The 19,740-nt window shown below is 39.0% G+C and overlaps 1 protein-coding gene across 4 annotated transcripts in view; it reads right to left on the reverse strand.

Moving 5' to 3' along the window:
• Positions 1-445: 445 nt before the first annotated feature.
• Positions 446-19,740, reverse strand: part of LOC123575924 (limbic system associated membrane protein) — an 823,468-nt gene continuing 804,173 nt past the window's right edge. For 2 of the 4 annotated variants that reach the window (XM_045436945.1, XM_045436943.1), the window contains 2 exons: positions 14,427-14,459; positions 446-8,325 (listed from right to left, as the gene is read on the reverse strand). In XM_045436945.1, the coding sequence (XP_045292901.1) occupies positions 8,228-8,325; positions 14,427-14,459 (131 nt within the window). In that variant the 3' untranslated portion in view covers positions 446-8,227. The remainder of the gene's footprint in view (positions 8,326-14,426; positions 14,460-19,740) is intronic. The other 2 variants (XM_045436948.1, XM_045436944.1) reach the window with 1 other exon arrangement.

Consider the following 19,740-nt stretch of genomic DNA (forward strand, 5'->3'; position numbering starts at 1 on the left):
TAATTTTATTCCTTCCACTGTTATCAGGTAGGATCTTATTAAAGTGAATCCTTAAAGATACCCCTGCTATGGAGACTTTAAAGAAAGAATATAAACTCCCTAATGGTTTTTGGGGACCATGTCCTAAGATCTCTTTCAAATCTAACAATCTGGAACTTCTTAATGCTTTGTCTGTAGCTTCCCAATGGTAATTTATATTCATTCTTATGATCCCTTAAGGGAGAAAGAGAAACCCGCAGAGAATCTCTTTGCTTAGATGAGGACAATTTTTGTAAATACCACATTCCTATCTGTGATAAAAGAGATTTGATAGCCTTCCAGTGATTCTTCAGTATTTTGTCCACCCCTTCCTCACATGACTTGCACCATCATTGGCTTCATTTCCTGTCTTATTCATGAAAACCTCCAAGGGGCAGTGCAGTCAACCACAAGATCACTGACTCAGTTCAATGAAGACACATCTCCTTTTCACGTTTATTTCATTTTGCTTTAAGATCACAGAAGAGCAGAGCATTCATACGTGTAAAGTAACAGAAGAGAGAAACAGAATTTAAATACATTTTAAAAGAAAGGAAAAAAAAGATTTTTTAATTTTAATTTTTTTTTTTACACACACTGCGCTTTTTATTTTCCTTCACAGAGCTAGTATCCAGGGAAAAAATCCATCCAATAAACAAAAATAAACTTTGAACAACAAAAAGCCCAAATAAAAAATGGCCATGTGTTTGTATCATCAAGGAAAATTTCTGTTTATGTCTACAGGGCTGAAAAAAAGGAATATATTTATATATATATATATTTATATGTATATAACACTGTTAATAAGGAGAATTCTAACCAAGAGCAGGATTTATACACCCTTCAGTAGAGCAGTGAGAAGGAAGGGGTGGAGGAGTGTGGGGGGAGAGAAGGTGGAGGTTTTGTCCCGTGCTTCTCTCCCCCTACATTTTTTTTCCCTTTAACCTTCCCCCAATCCCAGTGAATACTTAGGGAGCAGGACCTGGCCATAATCACCAGGATGAACCATTTACATTCTCTGGTGAAGAGCAAAGACTTAGGGAAGTGGGTCCAGAAAAGGCTACAGATAAGCTTAGAATTACTGCCACGTGCCATGAAGCTAACAGTTTCGTATATTTTCTTCATTTTGCAAGAAGCAGATTTTTACTCTGTGCCTGGCTTTACATAGAGAAGGCTTGTACAGAGAAGAATGTAGCTGTAAGAGTAGATCCAGGAGCACCACTCAAAGAGACACCTCTGAAACAACCATGGAAATGGGGAGTTGTCCTATGGGCAGGCCATTCATCCATTTTAAAAAGCTTCCTAAGTAGTCTAAGCACATCACATACCCTCATCTACATCAAGTGATATTAATGCTGGGAAGTCATGAATAATCCCTGGTCCTCAGTACATAAGAGACTCAGAGTCTTTCTGTTCTCCTAGGCAATGAATGAAAAGCTACCGTTGGACAGATGCTAAGTTGAGCCTCCAGGAGAGTGTGGGGCTACACTTTGATGGGTTAAAACAAGTGGGCTTGTGCTGAATCCATCCAGAACATGGCACGAGAAAGCATTTCCTCATTAACCGCCTGAGAAACATCATTTCTGTATGCCTTCTTCTCAGAGAACTTAACAGAGAACTTGCACATTTGATTCTGGCCTTCACAACAACTCTTACTATATTCAATTCTGTAACCTCCTCAAGTGTGTTTATTTTTGTCCTATTTTCAACTTGTCATCTTTAAATGGTATCGACTTGTACTTTTTAAAAATGAGGCTTATTTTCTCTCCATCTTCTTGCTTGACTTCATAGGCTATAAAGTCAAGTTTAGGGAAAACTTTTGCCATGAGAAATTCCTTCCAAAAACAAAATGCATTGTCTTGCCTGTTTCTCACAGAACAGCCTTTTAAACCTGCCTCAGACCACATGCTTACTACCATCAGCACAAGCAAAAAGTTTTCAACGACACACATTTACTGTAATGAGGCACTTGGCCCAGGATGAGAAAAAAAACTGACGTTTCCTGTCATATGCACAACATCCTCACTTGTTCCATGCATAACACTCAATCTGGTTATTTTCCTTCCTCTGAAAGGTTATTAGAAGAGAATTCAAACGTTAGATTATATATTATAAGGAAACAACTCCAGCTATTTCAGTGCCTTCATTATAATCTGGATGTGTCCTTTCTCTACATTGCTAAGAAGTTTTGATCAGAAGAGAATTTTAGAACCAGTCCAGGGACCCTGTATTCTAGAAGGTTTGGCTTTTGAAATGGAGATGATGGAATGATGGTTCTGAGAAAGGAAGCTGGTATAGAGACCTACGTGGAGGTGATACACAGCTGCTTGGAATAATCAGCTGAATACATCTTATATGATTATTAAATTCTTATTCAGGATCAGAGTTTAGAGATGGCAGAGGTCTTAGAGATGTCATCCAAATTCCTTACTTTCAGGATGAGAACACCAAGTCTCAGGAAGGCTAAATGGCTTGCTTGAGGTCACCTAAGCTTGTTTGTGGCCAGACCCAAGGCTACAGTCCAATTCTTTTAACTTTCTGCTTGACCTTAAAGTTGCCATTTATCTTGGGTAGAGGAGTGTAATGTTTAAGTGTAATGTTAATTTGACCTAAATTTCTTTCTATAACTGTCCATGCAGAAAGTTCACGTGATCCCCAAAGTCATCTCTTTGATGACTTTTTGTGGTTGTTCAAATTGTAGAAACTCTCTCTCTCTCTCTCTCTTAAACACATCAGACCCTTCAGAAAGACCCTTCAGAATAGGTAGGTCTATTAGATTAAGTAAAAGTAGTTATTTCCTAGGGTAACTTGGCAAGATGTTTCTCAAGGATAGAACATATTTCTTATATCCCACGATTTCTTAGAATCAAGATGGCAAAGAAGATTTCCCGATGTCTTTGCTCGATGAGAAATAAAAACAGTAATATTTTGCTCACCACGCTGTGGGTGACTTGGACCTATTGAAAGAAGCCATCTTAGATGATCGGTAAGAAGTAACAAGAAGACACTGGGAATCGATGCAACAGACACATGAGCCCTTAAAACTCCTTCCTCTTTATTTCCTCATTTCCCTTGCTTTGGGGTCAGGTGAGACAACTATGGCTGCAGTTGGGGGAAACTCCACTTAGTTCCTGTGGGAACAAAGAGGTGGCCTCCTGAGGCTTGAGCAGGATGTGAACCTTTAATAGTTCCTGTGGGTCTACTTCCTTTCGTTGAGGCAACCTTCTTGTTTGGGACATTAGTCATCCTCCTTCCCATTCTGACCTGTGAAATGCTTCAGTTTTTATTTATTTTTATTTGATTTTTTTTCTTTAAGATTCACAGATTTAGCTGAACTTGGGCACTGCATGAAAAAATGAAGTTTACATCGTTTATATTATGTACATAAACTAGTGATTTACATTGATTTACACATGATTGGTGCCTAATTTATTAATCAGCACACAGTATGTAAATGCACTGAAAGGAAATCAAGATTTTAAAATAAGTTTTCCATAATATCCATAAACATTTGCACTGGTGTAAATGTTAAACCTAAACCTAACGTTAACACCAGCTTCCTTGCCAAGAGGAAAGTGATGTACATTGCTGCGTGAAAACAAATTCTCTCTTGAATTTCAGTTGGCCACATTTGACAACACAGCTACATGCAAATGAGAATAGTTTACTTCTCTTCTGCTAGTATGCACATAAATGTAAACTCCATTTTGCATTTAGTGAGATGTTTACAGATATAATGTCAACTATGACGGAAAATTTACATCACTGGGGCAAATGTAGTCTTTGGAAGAGAAATATTTTAAGTATGTAAGAAAGAAGAAGCTTCCTGAACTGAATTTACATTTCTTAATTTAGGGTCCTATCTCACTATTTTTGTGGTATGTTTCACATTTTTCTTCAAAATATTAATAATTTTCATAGGTCAGATATAGCACTGCACTTATATTTCTATAAAAAACGATAGTTATTGGTGACCAAGACTAAATCCAGGCAAATAAGTTATGAAGATGAAGAGAAAAATAAGGCCATGGTTAATCCCATGGAACTTGGTCCACAAACAAATTCCTTTTAAACAAATAATTACAAAGCGGAGAAAAAATGGGGCTCTCTATCTTTCTAAATGAAGCATAGCTCTCTTTTTTTGACCAGATTCAGTTCTTTTCTTCCTTTTAAGTTTAAACCATCATTCTAGATTTGTCTTATAATACATACAATATTGTAAATATAGCATCTGTAAAGATAAGATTAAAAAAAATACATACACATATATATTATTTTTCCACAAATAATTCAAGGCCTGCAAAAAACAAAAGGAGGGATTCTGGGAGACAAGTCAATAGAAACAGTCAAACCACAACCAACCTGGGGATGGAAAATGTGACTCTGGAGTAGTTAAGAAGCTAACAACTTGGTAGGTAATAACTCAAATAATTTCATGCTGAGGAGTTTAGTTTTTGTGTGCAAAGGAGGTAAGTCCATTTTTGGAGGAGAAACAGATTTTTGTTTCTCTCCCCAAGAACATGAAAATCACGAGTACTTTTACAAGGTCTCTATGAATAGCCCCAGTTGACTGAATATGTAGTAAAAAATGCCCATGGCAAGGGAGAAGTCTGTTTGACTTGGAAGAGAAGGCAAAGGTCAATAGGACATTTCTTCCCCATGAGAAAGCACAATGTTTCCCCTAAGCCTTAGTTCTTTTAAGGGCAGAGGGATTTGATGTCTCAAAACAAGTAAGACTTTCCTCCAACAAGGCAACACCTTCTGATGAACGATTGCACAGAGGATATAATTCTGCAGTTGTAAAACCTAGGATAGTTCTCATTCTTCAGGAAGTGCCCTTGGTCAAGGTCATTTCTGCATTTGTTAACTGAAGGTCAGATCTAAGGATTTTAAGAATGGTGGAGTGTCGTTTTGCATACAAAGGACATGAAAGATATTAGTCATTCAGATTAATTGATGAATTTCGCTCCTCTCATGGTATTGTTTTCAACCAGTTGGTTCTTTTCAGTGCAGGGTTTCAAGTTTTGACTACCAACGGACAAGATTCTTGAAGGGATTTATAGCAATATGATGAACTAAATTCCAAGAAGTCCCACGTTCAGACTCAATTTCTTGGTGTCAGTCCTCTGGCTCCTGCCTTTTTTCTGACCTTCCTCCAAACTATGTTCTCCTCCATTCTTCACATTGCTTAGAGACATTCTTAAACCTAGGAGATTTCTGGGGCCAATGTTTGCTCTGAAACAGGAGCCAGGACAAACGTTTTTAAATTCCCAGATCCTGCCAGAGATATATGCAAATACCACAATATTCAATAAATGTTTAATTATGTTTAATATATGTTCCATTATATTAAAACTCAGGGAACAAATGGTGCTGACAAGGCAGACATTCCTTCCATAAAACCAAGACCTTGTCCTTATGATAGGGTGGAGACAATAAGAAATCTAGGTGTATGATTAAAATGTGTCACATGCCACAAGGATCTGTTCCTGAAACTGATACTAAACTGAACTAACTCCTACTACTTTTCTTTTCTTATATATCTTTAAATTAGCATGAGTTCCTCTTAAGCTTCCACTTAGGGATGTGACTGGCTCTTCAATATATGGGGAACATTTATCATCAAGGATGATAAACTTATATTCCTGTACTAAGACCAAAATGTTAGAGAAATCCCCGATTGTCAATAAATTGATGCTGGATAGGAATATGGCTCACCTTCCCTATATTTTAGTAGCTACTTTCTTGGATAAGAATTTCTGTCCTATGCCAGGATCTGCCACAAATACTCTTATCCATCCTCAAGCCCAATTTGTTTGCCCTTCTGTTTCATGTCTAAGCGGCAAAATCACAAAAGAAGGCTGGTAATAAGCTTTCTAAAACAAACAATAGAATCCCCTAGAACAGATTTAAAATGTTGCTCATCAAAGAGATCATTACCTTCAAAGACAAGGCTCATTGCCAAGAGCCTTTAATTAATAAATTCTATCAGAAATTTCAAATCCTCCCCTTTCTTTCCTTCCCTCTTTCCTGTCTCCTCTCTTTGCCTCTCCCTTCCTCCCTTTCTTTCTCTTTCTCTTCCTTTTTCTATTTGCAGTTAGGAAGTTTCCTGTTTTATAACATGTGACAGCTATTTTTCAGGTTCCAAAACTAGGTGAGGTACCATATTTGGCTTTTCTGAAATACATTCAGTTATGACCTCAGCAATAATCTTCTGTCTTTTCATAAGTTGAGCCACTTCCAATGCCTCCTATAGTCTAAGCGAAAGCAATGATTGGTTTCCTGACAAAGATATTTACAGCCAGCTCTCTCTGCAAACCTTTCCTAAGAACATCCTGGTGCTGCAGTGATACCAAACGTTGTGGTATGCATACAATTTCTGCCTAAATTATTACAAGTTTCCCAGATCTTTTGATTAAGGAAGTAACATTTCAGATGACTCTTGCTGATGTAAACTCAGACATCATATCCCCCATAGTATCTTTCAGGAACTAGAAGCCAAAAGTGAGCAGGGAAGGTGGAATATATCCCAGTGGCCTGGCCTAGGATAATGATGAACCAGTATGAACAATGGTACTGCAAACATTACCAGTGGGGCAGAAGGGAGATCGTGCAAGCCACCAAGTAAAGTATTAGTTTGCAACATCAGGACAAAAATCTGCAAAGGAGCACAAGGAATGGATTCTTTCTTGTTATGGTCAATGCTCTGTACAGAGCTCTGCCCACATCTCCGCAAGATGAGTAGGGATGTGGGCATCTGTCTACTTTTCATGCCTTGCTCACTCTCCATATAGGAAACAATCTCTGCTCAGGGGAATCCATGGGCCAAATGCAGTGTTAGGTGAAGCTCAGGGAGGGGGCAAAACAGAGCTGCTTAGGATCTCCGTGTGGCTCATCATCCTTTCATTGGGAGTTAACACTTGGAGACCTTTCTGCTTCTTGGGATTTACTCAACACATGCTACTCACTCCTGCAGCAAAGCTGATCCAAGCCTGCAAAAAGCCAGGAAATATATGAATTCCTCAGACTCATGAAACAAGAGTGAAATCAGAAACCTTCTCTCCTAGGTCACCTCATTGATGTCACTGATTCTTTCTACTGTTTGCTCACCCCATCAATAGTAGGCACTTTCATTTACAGTGATATTCTGAGTGACTCTTGACTGGGTTCTGATGATTAGACTAGGAGGAATATGAGGTTCTGCCCTTAAAAGGGGCACAGCTTGGTGTGAATACACACTGATGTCATGTGACAGCCATGGAGGGGTGCTGGGGGGCTCTGCTCCATGCCTCCTTCTCCACCATGTCCCCCAGCAACTTGTCACAGCCGCGTCTCACAATTACAATGCGGGACAGTATCTACAGCACAATGAGTCTATGTACACATGGACCATTCCCTTGGCATGCTTTAGAGAGAGACACACACGCTCACATACTTGTATACCCACGTGAGAGCGAGAGGCTTGAGCACGCACGCACAGTGGAGAAAATTAAAATGGCACTTCCTAGCATTTGCGGCATGACTAGTGCTGGGGGGGCTGTGAAGAGAAGCAGCAGCCAGGGGGTTCGGGGGAGGGAATAAAACGGAGTATCTGGGATGGATGTGGAGGAGATAGAACACACTGAAGGGGGAGGAAATGGTCTTAAAAGTTGGGGAGATAGTGGAGGCAGGAAAGCCAGATAAAGGCTCAACACGGATTCCAGCATGGATTCCACTGATAGTCTGAAATGGCTACAAGTCAGCTCAAATGAAAAACAGAATAAAAAGATGATGGAAATATAGACACCAAAGGCAAGACCTTAGTTTTTCTTTCCCCACAGATGAAAAAGAATGAAGGAAGGATAAAGTGTGTGTGTGTGTGTGGGGGGGGGGGTTAACATCCATCTGATACTTCTTCACTTGTCTTTTTACAACATCCAGGTGTCCTTAGCATGATGTGGTCTTTATATAGAATACATTTGCATCGATATACACATATCCTTGTAGAACTTTTCCCACCCTGATTTACTGAAATTTTTATTGATGGGCTTAAAATGGTTTTAAATGTATTTTCTTCTTCGTTTTCTTATTTCCCCCTCCATTTATAAACACACAAAGTTGTGAAATAAACAGTCTCCCCCCATCTTGCTCTCTCTCTCTCTCTCTCTCTCTGTATCCTGTGTAACGCATTTTTGTGTGTTTTTTAAATTATTTTAAAATTTTTATTCTATTAACATTTGCTGAGAAGGCAGAGCAGAGATGCTGCCAGCAGCCACAGTGGTACGGCCAGACTGATGGATCCATTTATTCCTCTCACCGACCCAGGCCCTGCAGTGCAAAAGAGAAAGAAAAGAGAAGTTACATTCAGCCCGCTCTATGTCACAGCTGACTGCTGACAGTATCAGAGGTAAGAATGGGCTGCGCCTCAAAGTCAGTGCTTGTGTACAGCCCAGAAAGGGCTCACAGTCTTTCCTAAATCCTTCTCCTTGAGTTCTAAGTATCTCAAGGGGTATCAGTGGTTGAAATACATTTGAATACAAACTACTCTTGCTGGAGAAGGCTATCGCTGATGTGTCTGCTGATGCAGCGGGCTCCTCTTCACCCAACCTCTTCTTGCATGCTGTGCCCTGTATAGCACTGTGATGCCAGAACTCATTAAGATTCCAAGCACTGGTGAGGGTCCTTCAGCAGCCAGACACGGGCTCCTCCAGCTGATTCATCACAGGATCTCCATCAATAAAACATAGAGCCAATCCAAAACTCTCATTTCTCAGGGGGAAGCAGTAATTATTTATTTGTTAATGGGGAGGGGAACTGTTTCCAAGGAACATTTATGGCTGGATGGCATCTTAGCTGTATGCTAGAAAATAAGTCAACTCCTTGTAGAGTCTTAAGAAGTTGCAGGAGATCATCTGGTCCAAATTCTTCATGTGACACTTTAAAAACTCAAAAGCAAAAGCAACCACAAAAACCACCACCACCACCAGCAGCAAACCTAGAGAGGCTGAGAGGCAAGTCCAAACCAGAAGCAGAACTGAGATTTGAACGTGCCCAGAATTCACCCTGGAATGGCAGTCTATGTTGTTTCCCACTGTCATCCGAGTTTTCCCAACATGGATACGATTTTGGGGACGTGGGTCTGGATCTAAGAGGGAGATGGGAATGGAGAGGAAAGTGGAGAATGGATTTGTGTAGACAGAGAGAAGAGAATTGGGGCAGAAAATGTGGGTCCCATGAGCTTGTCCCCTATGCTTTGCTTGTTCCATTTTCTCCTTTTGTATAGTTCTGTTTGTATAGATCCATTACAAGAAGAAAATCTCGGTATTTTTCACAACAGAGATTTTTAGATTTAAGGTTGTATGCTTAGACAATGATGTTCAAAAGAGAAATCAACGTGACTAATTATGGGTCACTTTGCAGTTCTGAGGTCGCATATGCAGATCAGTGTGTGTGAATGAAGGTGCATGTGAGTGTGCTGTGTGCCCATGCGTGTTTAAACCTATGATGGTTTTCAAGTGCAATAGAAGCATCCTCTGGTGTGCACGTTTCCAAAATTGTCTACAACTATATCAGATCAGATGTAAGATAACAGGGAAAATGTTGAATTCAAGAATGTCTAATCTGTGTTCTATATAAATAATAGCAACAACATCAACCGAACAAAACCAACAATTACACAGCACTTGTTACCAGGTACTGTCAGAAATGCTCTACCAATCTAAGCATATAACCATGCTACGAGGTAGGTATTATAATGGACCCTTTTCCACAGTGAGATAATAAGAGGCACAGAGAGGTTAAATCTACTGCACAAATTCACACAGCTGGTGAGCAGAGGAGCTGAGGCTTTTACCCGGGCAGCTGGCTCCCGTCTTTGCCCATCACCACTACAGAGTGGTTACACGGGGAAGGAGTGCCAGTGAGTCTCCTGTCAAATCAATTTTGGGTTCGTTTAAAACAAGAGCCAGAACAAACAAAACAAGACGGAGGCAACCATTATCTTGGAACAAGTGATTTTCAATAGAATATTTTTTACTAGAATGTCTTCTTGAGAATATTAAAAACATTACTTAATATAAAAATATGAAGATATACAAACTGTGAACAGCATAGTTATAAAGTAAGTATAAAATAAGTATAAAATATAAAGTATAAAACATAGTATAAAATAAGCTTTATTATCTGGAAAGCTATGGAAATGCAGAGTAAACAATTTAAATATTCAATCAGTCAATTCTGCAGTTTTCTGAATGGCTGTAGGATCATATTAATAAAAGACACTTTTGCTACCTTCATGTTTTTCATGAGGAATTTAGGCTCAAGATTATGTGTGTGCATAAAGTACCTGATGGTAATTGTTGCCCGGGCACTGGAATACAAACATTTGGAGTCTCAGCTCAATGCCTTTCCTTAACCTACCCTCCATGCCCTTCACCACCACCATTTTTGGCCTTTGTGACCTTTAAGCTCTCTCAGTGGGCACTCTCCAGGCCTTCTGGCCAGATGGCAATGCATTTCCCCATCATTTTAATTCCTCTGTATGCTTTAAATGGCATGAACTCTATGGCACATTTGTTTGGATTAGTGTTGTCAGTACAGCTTCCAAAACAGAGAAAGACTATACACAAATTGAGGCCATACAGGACTAAACAAAAATGATTTTTGTTTTGCCTTAGGGATAGGGTGAAACAGAAGGATTTTACAAAGAGTTTAATTTTGCTTATTTCCTTAATCTCATTTTTAGTGCTGCGACAGGCTAGATTATCTCTCAGACATCTTGGAGTTGAGTAGTAACTGGGGAAGTCTAAAAACCCTAGTCTTAACACTTTATTTGAAGGGCAGTAAATATTTGAGAAAGCAAAAATTCCATCATTGAAAAACATGATATATACATATATGGACCTAAATAAACATGGTCACATATAACATTCTTGCTAATGTTTGTACACACATATATATGCAGATACAAAGAGAAGTATATATGTTATGTGCGTACTCATATATACACATGATATAATGTACATGCGTATTATTGGTCTTTTAATACATGTAATTGAGAATTGGCTGTTACTTTCACATGCTAGTCTATGACATATATAGGAATCCCAGTATGACTGTGTTAATAATCTTTAATTTTATCCTTAGAATTATTATTATATATTTGAAATGCATTTTGTGGATCTATTAAAGATATCTTCATCTCTATCAATTATTATTTATTAAGTGCTCTCATATAACTGTTTGATGTGCTTATATGACATGCTCTTTTCATAATTGGTTTTGAGAGTAAATAAATAGCTTGAAAAAAATGCACGGGTAAATGAATGAGAGTTGGAGAACCATCACAAGTGTGTATGCAATTATAGATATATATGACTGCATAGGAGACTACTTCAGTTAATGGCTATTTCAGGGAAGAATAATCAGCAAAATCATTAATTACATTTTAGTTCATAGTTATGAAATTTCTGCTTATTTGTGAAAATGCAAATGATAAATCTTATTTCCCACACCAGATGGCCAGGCTCAGCAAGTGCTTTTATATACTGACAGATATAATGAAAGCAAGAGTCTGTAAACATAAATTAGCCTTAAGAATAGATGAGCAAATAGAACTGCAATTCAAAAATTGCTACATGTTTTTCATACAACAGACAAAAATCGTGTCTTGGCAGTTAGGCACATTCTATATGTGTTTATGTATGTGTGCATACACTTATATGTGTGGTATCTCGTAACCATGCAATAAATGGTAGCATCATCATTATTGCTATTAACTATAGAAGGTTGGATTACAGAAAGGCATGAAATACCTCTGAACCAAAGGTATTGGTTTGTGAATTGGGTCAAGGCTTTTAAAGTTTGACCTGATGGGGCAAAATTCAGCTATAGCAAGATTGAGAATCTTGAATCAACACACCAGGTCAAGGTTCTTGACCCCAGGACAGGATGATAAGTGAGACTCTGTATCAGCGTGAATGCTGGACTGCACTTTGTCACAATGTTTTTAAAAGGGAATTTGTGATTAAGGACAAGGTTGATAAAACATCCTGAAGTTGCAGGATATGTGGATTTTTGGCAAGTCTCTATGATACAGATCTGATGCACGATACTCTGCCAATTGATTTGTCTTTCAGTAAAATCTCAAAGTACGAGGTGATTTTCCAACACCTGCTTTAGAGGGCATACACTTGGAGATGCTTTATGATTCAATCTAGCCAGTGCATTTCTGTTGCTTCTCCTGAGTACTTAGGGCTCATTTTCCTGAACATAGGACTAGATTTATTCAAAATAATCATTCTTAAAAAATTAATCATTAATCACAGCCTCAGTGATCCTTGGGCATTCCTTTCAGCCACTAAGGCATCAAGGTCTATAACGATTTTATTCCTGTTTTCAGCCACACAAGAAAAGAAGAAAGAAGACTAGGTGAGTTTAAGTTTGAATTCTACTTAGAATTATTAAGGGCTGACCGAGTGACTGAGAATAAAACAAAAACTCAGACAAAATACAAGACAACTGTTAAGCAAAGGAGAAAAATTATCTACATCTCTCTTAGATGTTATCCGGATATGCAGGCTAAGGCACTTCCCCGTCCTGGGAAGCCATGTTTAAAGGAAAGCCTGGTAAGATTGACTCTGGCGCCACCTGCTCTCCACGTTCAGCCAGTACAGCTTCCTCTGGGTGAATGAATTGGGGGATTAAAGTTTATAATCTCCAGGCTGGAGACCTGAAGAGGGGATATATTGATGTTTAATTTGAACAGTGTACCTTAGAATTAAATTTGGGCTTCTCCTACAAGTGAGTCTTGGATAAGCCTGAAGTATTTTCACAGTAACGTCCATCACATCTTTTCCATCACAACAGCATCAAATATTTTGGCATGCAAAATTTTGAAATTTTAAGCTAATGCTTAGATTCCCTTTGGGTGACACTAGGAATTTATCTCAATGGTCTTTGAAATAAAACCCTATGCCCAATTTCTCCATCCATACCGACCCCCTGAGGAATCATATGTTCATTCCATTAACACTAACCACTTAAAATTCAAATGTAATTGATAATCATGGCATTGGGGAAAGAATAAGGTCTGAAGGGGACAGGAGTTTACACTTTCTTGTACCAAATGATCTTGGTACAATGTATGTACTTCTGATGTCCTCTTCCCTGCTGCCTTCTATGAAGATTTGTTAGAGCTGGCCATACACAAGGTGCTGAACCTTTCCTGGGAGTAAGCAACAAAGGCTCCATAATTTTTAATGTTTATTTATTTTTGAGAGAGAGAGAGAGACAGAGACAGAGAGACAGAGAGACAGAGAGAGAGAGAGAGAGAGAGACAGAGAGACAGAGTGTGAGCAGGGGAGGGGCAGAGAGAGAGGGAGACACAGAATCCAAAGCAGGCTGTGGGCTCTGAGCTGTCAGCACAGAGCCCAATTCAGGGCTTGAACTCACAAACCATGAGATCATGACCTGAGCCAAAGTCAGACGCTCAGCTGACTGAGCCACTCAGGTTCCCCAAAGGGCCCATAATTTCTGTGGCTGTTGGTCACTAGTAGGGTCTAAGTCCCACAATAATAGGTTTTCACTATTGAGAAGGACCTTGGCTATCTCATAGCCTTTGAGACTCAGAGAAGAAAACATTTTCAGGTGAGACAATTACCAATCCAAGTGAGTGGTCATGAGAACTTAAGAAGGGTAATGTCTGGCCATGCAGCTTTCTCTGTGACTCTGGTCTGGGGATAGACTCTGTAAGGATTTCTGTTGGATTTCTAAGGAGGGTGCCTCAGAATTGGTAATTGTTTGCATTTCATGAAGCTTTAACTTGATTGCATTGTCTTTGTAGGGAGACCTGGGTGATTTTTGTGCCATGAGGCTGGCTGATGGAGGCATGTGGAGTAGTTCCTGGGAGACCGCAGCAGTCTGGGTGTACTGAAGAAAGGGGAGGTTATCTGAAGACCTGGGAGAACACTGAGGCAGGAGAGAGTATTAAGTGTTCAAGAGCTTCATATTAGGAAACACTACTCTATTTCCTTTAGCAATGTATCCATTTTAATAGGCAACAAGAGACGGTAAAGTAGGCTCTATATTTTTTCTGAGAGCCCGGTCATTGGACAGTGAACATTGCCAAAAGTGCAGATCTGCAAGAATTAACCACGGCCACACATGGAAAGTGGGAGAGGGAATAACTTGTTCAGTTCCAGAGATTTAAAAATGAATAGCTATCAAGAGCAATATAGGGGTTATGGGCTTTTTGTGAACGAGAAAGTTTGCAATTTGGGAAACATAGTGGCAAATACGTTATGAAAATTATTATCACAAATTATTGAGATGAAATGAACTCAAGTGTATAAGACCCCGATATATGGCTATGAAATCTTAATTTTAACACATAGAAGATATTCTTTAACATATAGAAATAAGAGCCATACCTTTTTGCTTGAAGTGCACGGTGGTGCCAATTTCTAAAAAAGAAACATTTAACAAAACAAAAAACAGATAAAAAAATTTTTTTTTTATCAACTGAAAATAAGCACAAAGGTAATCTGGTACTCTCCACTGAAAGGAGAATGGGACAAAAGGTAGAAAGAACATTCTAATAGAAACACATACTGGTAGAGACTGAAAGAAAGGCTCATGGAAAGAGATTGTTGGAACAAACGTGCAGTCGGAGGTGGCAAAAACAATTTCCAACTACAAATATTTGATGTTACATGTTATGTGTATAGACAAGTACAAGAACTCTGAGAATGGCAGGTAAAAGTACTCTTGACTGCAATTTAATGGAATGATGGAATGTGTCTAGCCTCCGATCCCATCCTGGCATTTTGTCCCTGGTTGGTTCCTCTCAGGCCAATTGACCTTCATATTTTTCTTCTAAATCCATTCCAACTTTAGAACTTGTGCACGTGCTATTTCTTCTGCTTGGAATGTTTCTCCCCCAGATCTCTGAATGGCCCAGGCAGTCACTTCATTCAGATTTCTGCTGAAATGACCCAACTGGGGAAGGACTTCTCCCATCACCTTATCAAAATGGTACCCTCTGTCACTTTCCATTCTTTTACCCTGATTTATTAATGTTATTAACACTTATCCCTACTTGGTATCATTGTATACATTTCCTTATTTGCTTGGTTAGAGTTTATCTCCTCCACTAGAATATATGTTCCATGAAGGCAGAAGTAGTGTATGTCTTGTCAATTATTGTATCCCTGTGCCTGCATTAGAGTCTGACATTCAGTATGTGTGCAATAAATACTTGTTGAATGTGTAAATCTCAGGGTTGGAAGAGCTCATACAAGTCAAATACTTGAATTCCCTTTTGACTATCTTTATCAACTAAACTAGAATACTGTTGGATCTTTAGAAGTAAATATGGAAAATTTCCATAGGATACCACGTTGACTCACAGGACCAACTGAATGGTTAATTAGATACAGGAGTCCAAACCATGGCTGTGGGATATGGATTGTCTTCTCTGAAGATCAGGATGTAGCCCTGCACCCCTCAATGACATGCTTTCATGAAGGAAATAAACTGACTGAACTCTGAAGCTAAAGAGAGCCTTTTGAACTGGACATCCATTCACCTAATTTTCCTGCTTAAAACTTTTTCATGCTTTCTTGTGTCTTCCAGGATAAGGACCCAAATCCTTAGCATGGCATCTAGGACTCTACCCCTTCATCTCTCCAGCCTCATCAATGTCTGTCATCTCTGCATCCTAGCCCACATGCCTTCCTTCATTCTCCAGGGTATAATGTTTTTTTCTGTTGTAGGGCTGATGGCCCAATGTTATCACTACTAGAAATCCCACTTCTCCTTTAGAATTCATTTATAACTTCCACAGGGAAGGCTTCCTTAGTCCCCTTAGTAAAATTAAGTCCCTTTTTTTATAAGCTCTGCTCTCCTTCATAAACTCATCTCAGTTTTTATTTTAAATACATTTGTCTGAGGTTTTGAGTAATGCTTGTCTTCATTACTGGACTGTGAGTTCCATGGAGCAGGGGCTGTCTCTGCTACTGTCCCTTGTTGTAGTTTAGCCAATGCATGAAGGCACTCTGCATGCACAATGGGCCAAAACAGATTTAGAATTACTGAAATATGAGAAAAATAAATATATTCCAGGCATCCTCCTAACAGAGTCTCTGTTAAAACAACAGAGAGTCTGAGTAGCTAAATTATTACCCGATTTAACACAAAGGGGTCAGAACTTTAGAATTAGGTCTTCACAGTTCCTTGCGGTTCAGTGCAGTCTATTTCCTTCACAGATTTTCCATTTGTTTATCCAAAGGAGGTCACAAGAAGTCCTCAAACAGCATATTGTTTTCTGGTTTTCTTATGATGGCTATAAGAAGGGCACAATTTTCCTAGAGTCTGAGATCTTGGAAATGTTTGGCTACAATTCAGCATTAGTGAAACTAGTATAAGCCAGGCTGTTCCTAACAGCAAGCCGTGTCTACGTGTAAGAACGGCTTTCCTAAACTCGTCAGATGTGGGTGGAGGGATCCTAGTGTGAATGTTCTTTTGAATTATGATCGCTGGTGGACCTCCAGACGTACTTCTGAAGATGCTCAAAGCTATTGGCACCTGTCTTTCTGTCTTTGAAGAGTTAGTCTATTACTTGCACAAGTAATTGAAGTCTTCTGTATGGAAGCCCATACAGAAGGATGTAGAGAGAATTCTGTCCCTCTCCTAGCAGAATCCAGGACTGTTGTCATTTTTACTCCAGAAGTGAAGCTAGATTTCATCAAGATATTAAAACAGTAGTGTCTACCTGTTGACCACACTGATCATCTGACCACTGATGTTTCAATTGTGTATTAAACATACTGCCACTAATTTTTCTAATATTCTTTGAAATAAATGCTTTGGCTTAAAAATTGTTGAAGAGGCACTGTAGAGAATGTACTTAATATAATGTGAGAAAACTGAGGCCCAGAGAGGCTAATTGGTTACCCAGGCTCACACAGAACAGAGCTGAGACTGAAATCCAGGGCTCCCACTTCTCCAGCCATAACCCTGTCCCTTATTCTACAATTTCCCTCTGGTACTTTTGTGAAGGCAAGGCTATGTACCTATATAGCCTATATAACTCTAGGTTTATCATAGGATATTTACATGACTCACTCCCGACTGGGGACAGTTTGGCTTTGCTCTTGTGCAGAGTGAACTTCCCTTCTTTCTTTGGTCAAGCCTTCTAGTTTCTCATTCTTTAGAATTTGTAAGTGTGCTGCAAGGTCATAGAGTGATTGCTTCTTGCCCAAAGAGGCCTAGATCCCTAATGGAGCCATCTTTATATAAAGAACACTTGGTTCCCCCTGCTCTATCCCTGATCCACAGGCCTTCTGGGATAATTCCAAGCAACTGTTCAGGAGCCTGGGTGGGCAGGAAGACCAACAGTCCTGCTCAAGCTAGAAAATATCACTAAACCTCTCTGTGCCTCAGTTTCATTATCTGTAAAATAAATTTAATTAACATGCTCCTTATAAATTTGTGCTATGGGTTAGATAAATTAATTATCATACTGTACTTGGAATGCTGCCAGATACATAGTAAGAGTTATTGTTATCAGATTTGTGGTAAAATCCCTTCTAGGGAGGACTTTCAATGAAAGTTTGGTGGAAAAGAGAAAAATATATCTTAACAAGTAGGCCATGCTAGTGCAGATCCAAAGAACAACAACAACAAAAGTCTACTGCACCAATACGGATGAACAAAACATTAACAGGTGTTAGCACACTGCAGTGATAGGGAAGCAGAATGACTAGGCAGCGTGTTGGTCTGGAGAACTCCAGCAATATGCCTGGTTAACCAGTCAGTGACTCAGGCCTGGATAAGAGTCTACATGTCCTAAATATTTCTCTTAGGGATCAGAAACTCCCCTACTAATTGAAAAGAGTTATTAAAAGAAGGATTTGAAAACGTTGCTCCAATATTATACTCTATGAAGAAAAGCTCACAAAAAATCATATAAAAAATATGCATTTGCTTGAAACACCTTTAAAAAGCAAACCAGCTTACCAATTAAATTTTAGGAAGCACTCCCTATTGCAATAGATAAACTGGTTTGTGAAATGCTAATGATCTTAAGACTTGGAATTCCATTTATCTTTAGGAAAAGAGAACAGAGTGCTTATTCTGTACTATTATTTCCTATTTATCCTCTTCTGTTGGAATAGAACCTTCTTTTTTGAGGAGCAAAACCCTGCACGTTTTGAGCCTGGCACTTTGAAATCCTGGTTGTGTGCTGCCATCTTGTGGTAATATAAAGACATATTCCTATGTTCTGCCTAAAGGAATTGCCTTTGTCCACCAGGTGGCAGTAGTGGGAAAAAATAAAAACTTTTTATCACTCAGAGCCAGCATGAAAGGTTACATTTCAAAAAGGAGTATTTCTTATTCTTACGGAAGATTAAAAAAAAAAAAAATTTGTTGTCCTTAACAACTGAAAATGATTCTTTTTGTAGTGCTAAGGTGATTCCAAATTCTTAAGTAAAACTGCCTTGACGGGCATATTATTTCTGTAGGGATTCCCTGGACACACTCATTAGAATACACTTGAAACCTATGATTTTTATACCTTTCAGGAAAACATCTTACCACACATTGACCCTGCTTTAGCAAATACACTTAACAAGTAAGCGTGACAACGCAGGTACAAAGAATAAAATAAAAAGATAAATCTACTGCAGCAATACAATGGACAAAACTTTGGGGGAGTTTAGTACAGAGAAAGTTCTAGAATTCTCTGGAAGCATTATTGCTACATGCTTAGACTTTAGCTCTGGCTGATGGAGTACAAGGAGACCGTGGGGGGAAAGAATTTAATACTAGAGAAGGCAAGTGTTATGACACATTTATTTATGCTCATCCGTCTTTGACTTTTAATTTTCAGATTTTTAAAAAGTTTATTTATTTATTTTGAGACAAAGAAAGTGAGATCGAGCAGGGGAAGGGCAGAGACAGAGGGAGAGAGAGAATCCCAAGCAGTCTGTGTGCTGTCAGTGCAGAGGCCAACATAGGACTCGAACTCCCGTGGAGCTTGAACTCATGAACCCTGAGTTCATGAGCTGAAACCAAGAGTCTGACACTTAACCAACTGAGCCACCCAGATGCCCCTAACTTTACACCTAGCCATGTTAGACAAGCCTGCAACATTGGAAAAAGCCGATTCAGTCTCTCTAATTGGCATAGACCATGTCTTCCTTGTTTACTACTGTAGTCTCAGCTCACTATTTCTCTAGCATGGAGTAAGTGTCCAACAGATTTGCTGAATAAATGCCCATGCATAAATGAATGGATAGATGAATGAACAAATGAATGAATGATTCAATCAATTAATACCTGAAGATCTATCCTAGCTGGGATTCTAGGTAAAGGAAGATTCTATTCTGCTTTAGGAACCATCATGCCCTAGTGGCAAGGCGAAATTATTGCTGAGAATTCAGGCATTTGAAGAGCCAGATGGGGCCAGGAGTTACTTTCATCAGTCCCCAAATTCAGGCAGGTAGAAAAATTTTTGGAGTATTGAACTTTATTTAAGAATATCTTCCCAACTAATGAAAATTTAAATCTTGGAAGATAAAAACCCAGGCTTCTTTTTTTGTCCAAAGGCCAGAAGACTTATTCTTAACTCTTACCTTCTCATCTTCCATGATGTGGTAGGATTCATTTATTCATTCTCTCTCTCTCTTTTTCCCTTTTTGTCTCCCTTTCTTTCTCTCTCATTCTCTTCAGGAATTGAAG

The sequence above is a fragment of the Leopardus geoffroyi genome, chromosome C2, assembly GCF_018350155.1.
Source record: "Leopardus geoffroyi isolate Oge1 chromosome C2, O.geoffroyi_Oge1_pat1.0, whole genome shotgun sequence".
Taxonomy (NCBI): Eukaryota; Metazoa; Chordata; class Mammalia; order Carnivora; family Felidae; genus Leopardus; species Leopardus geoffroyi.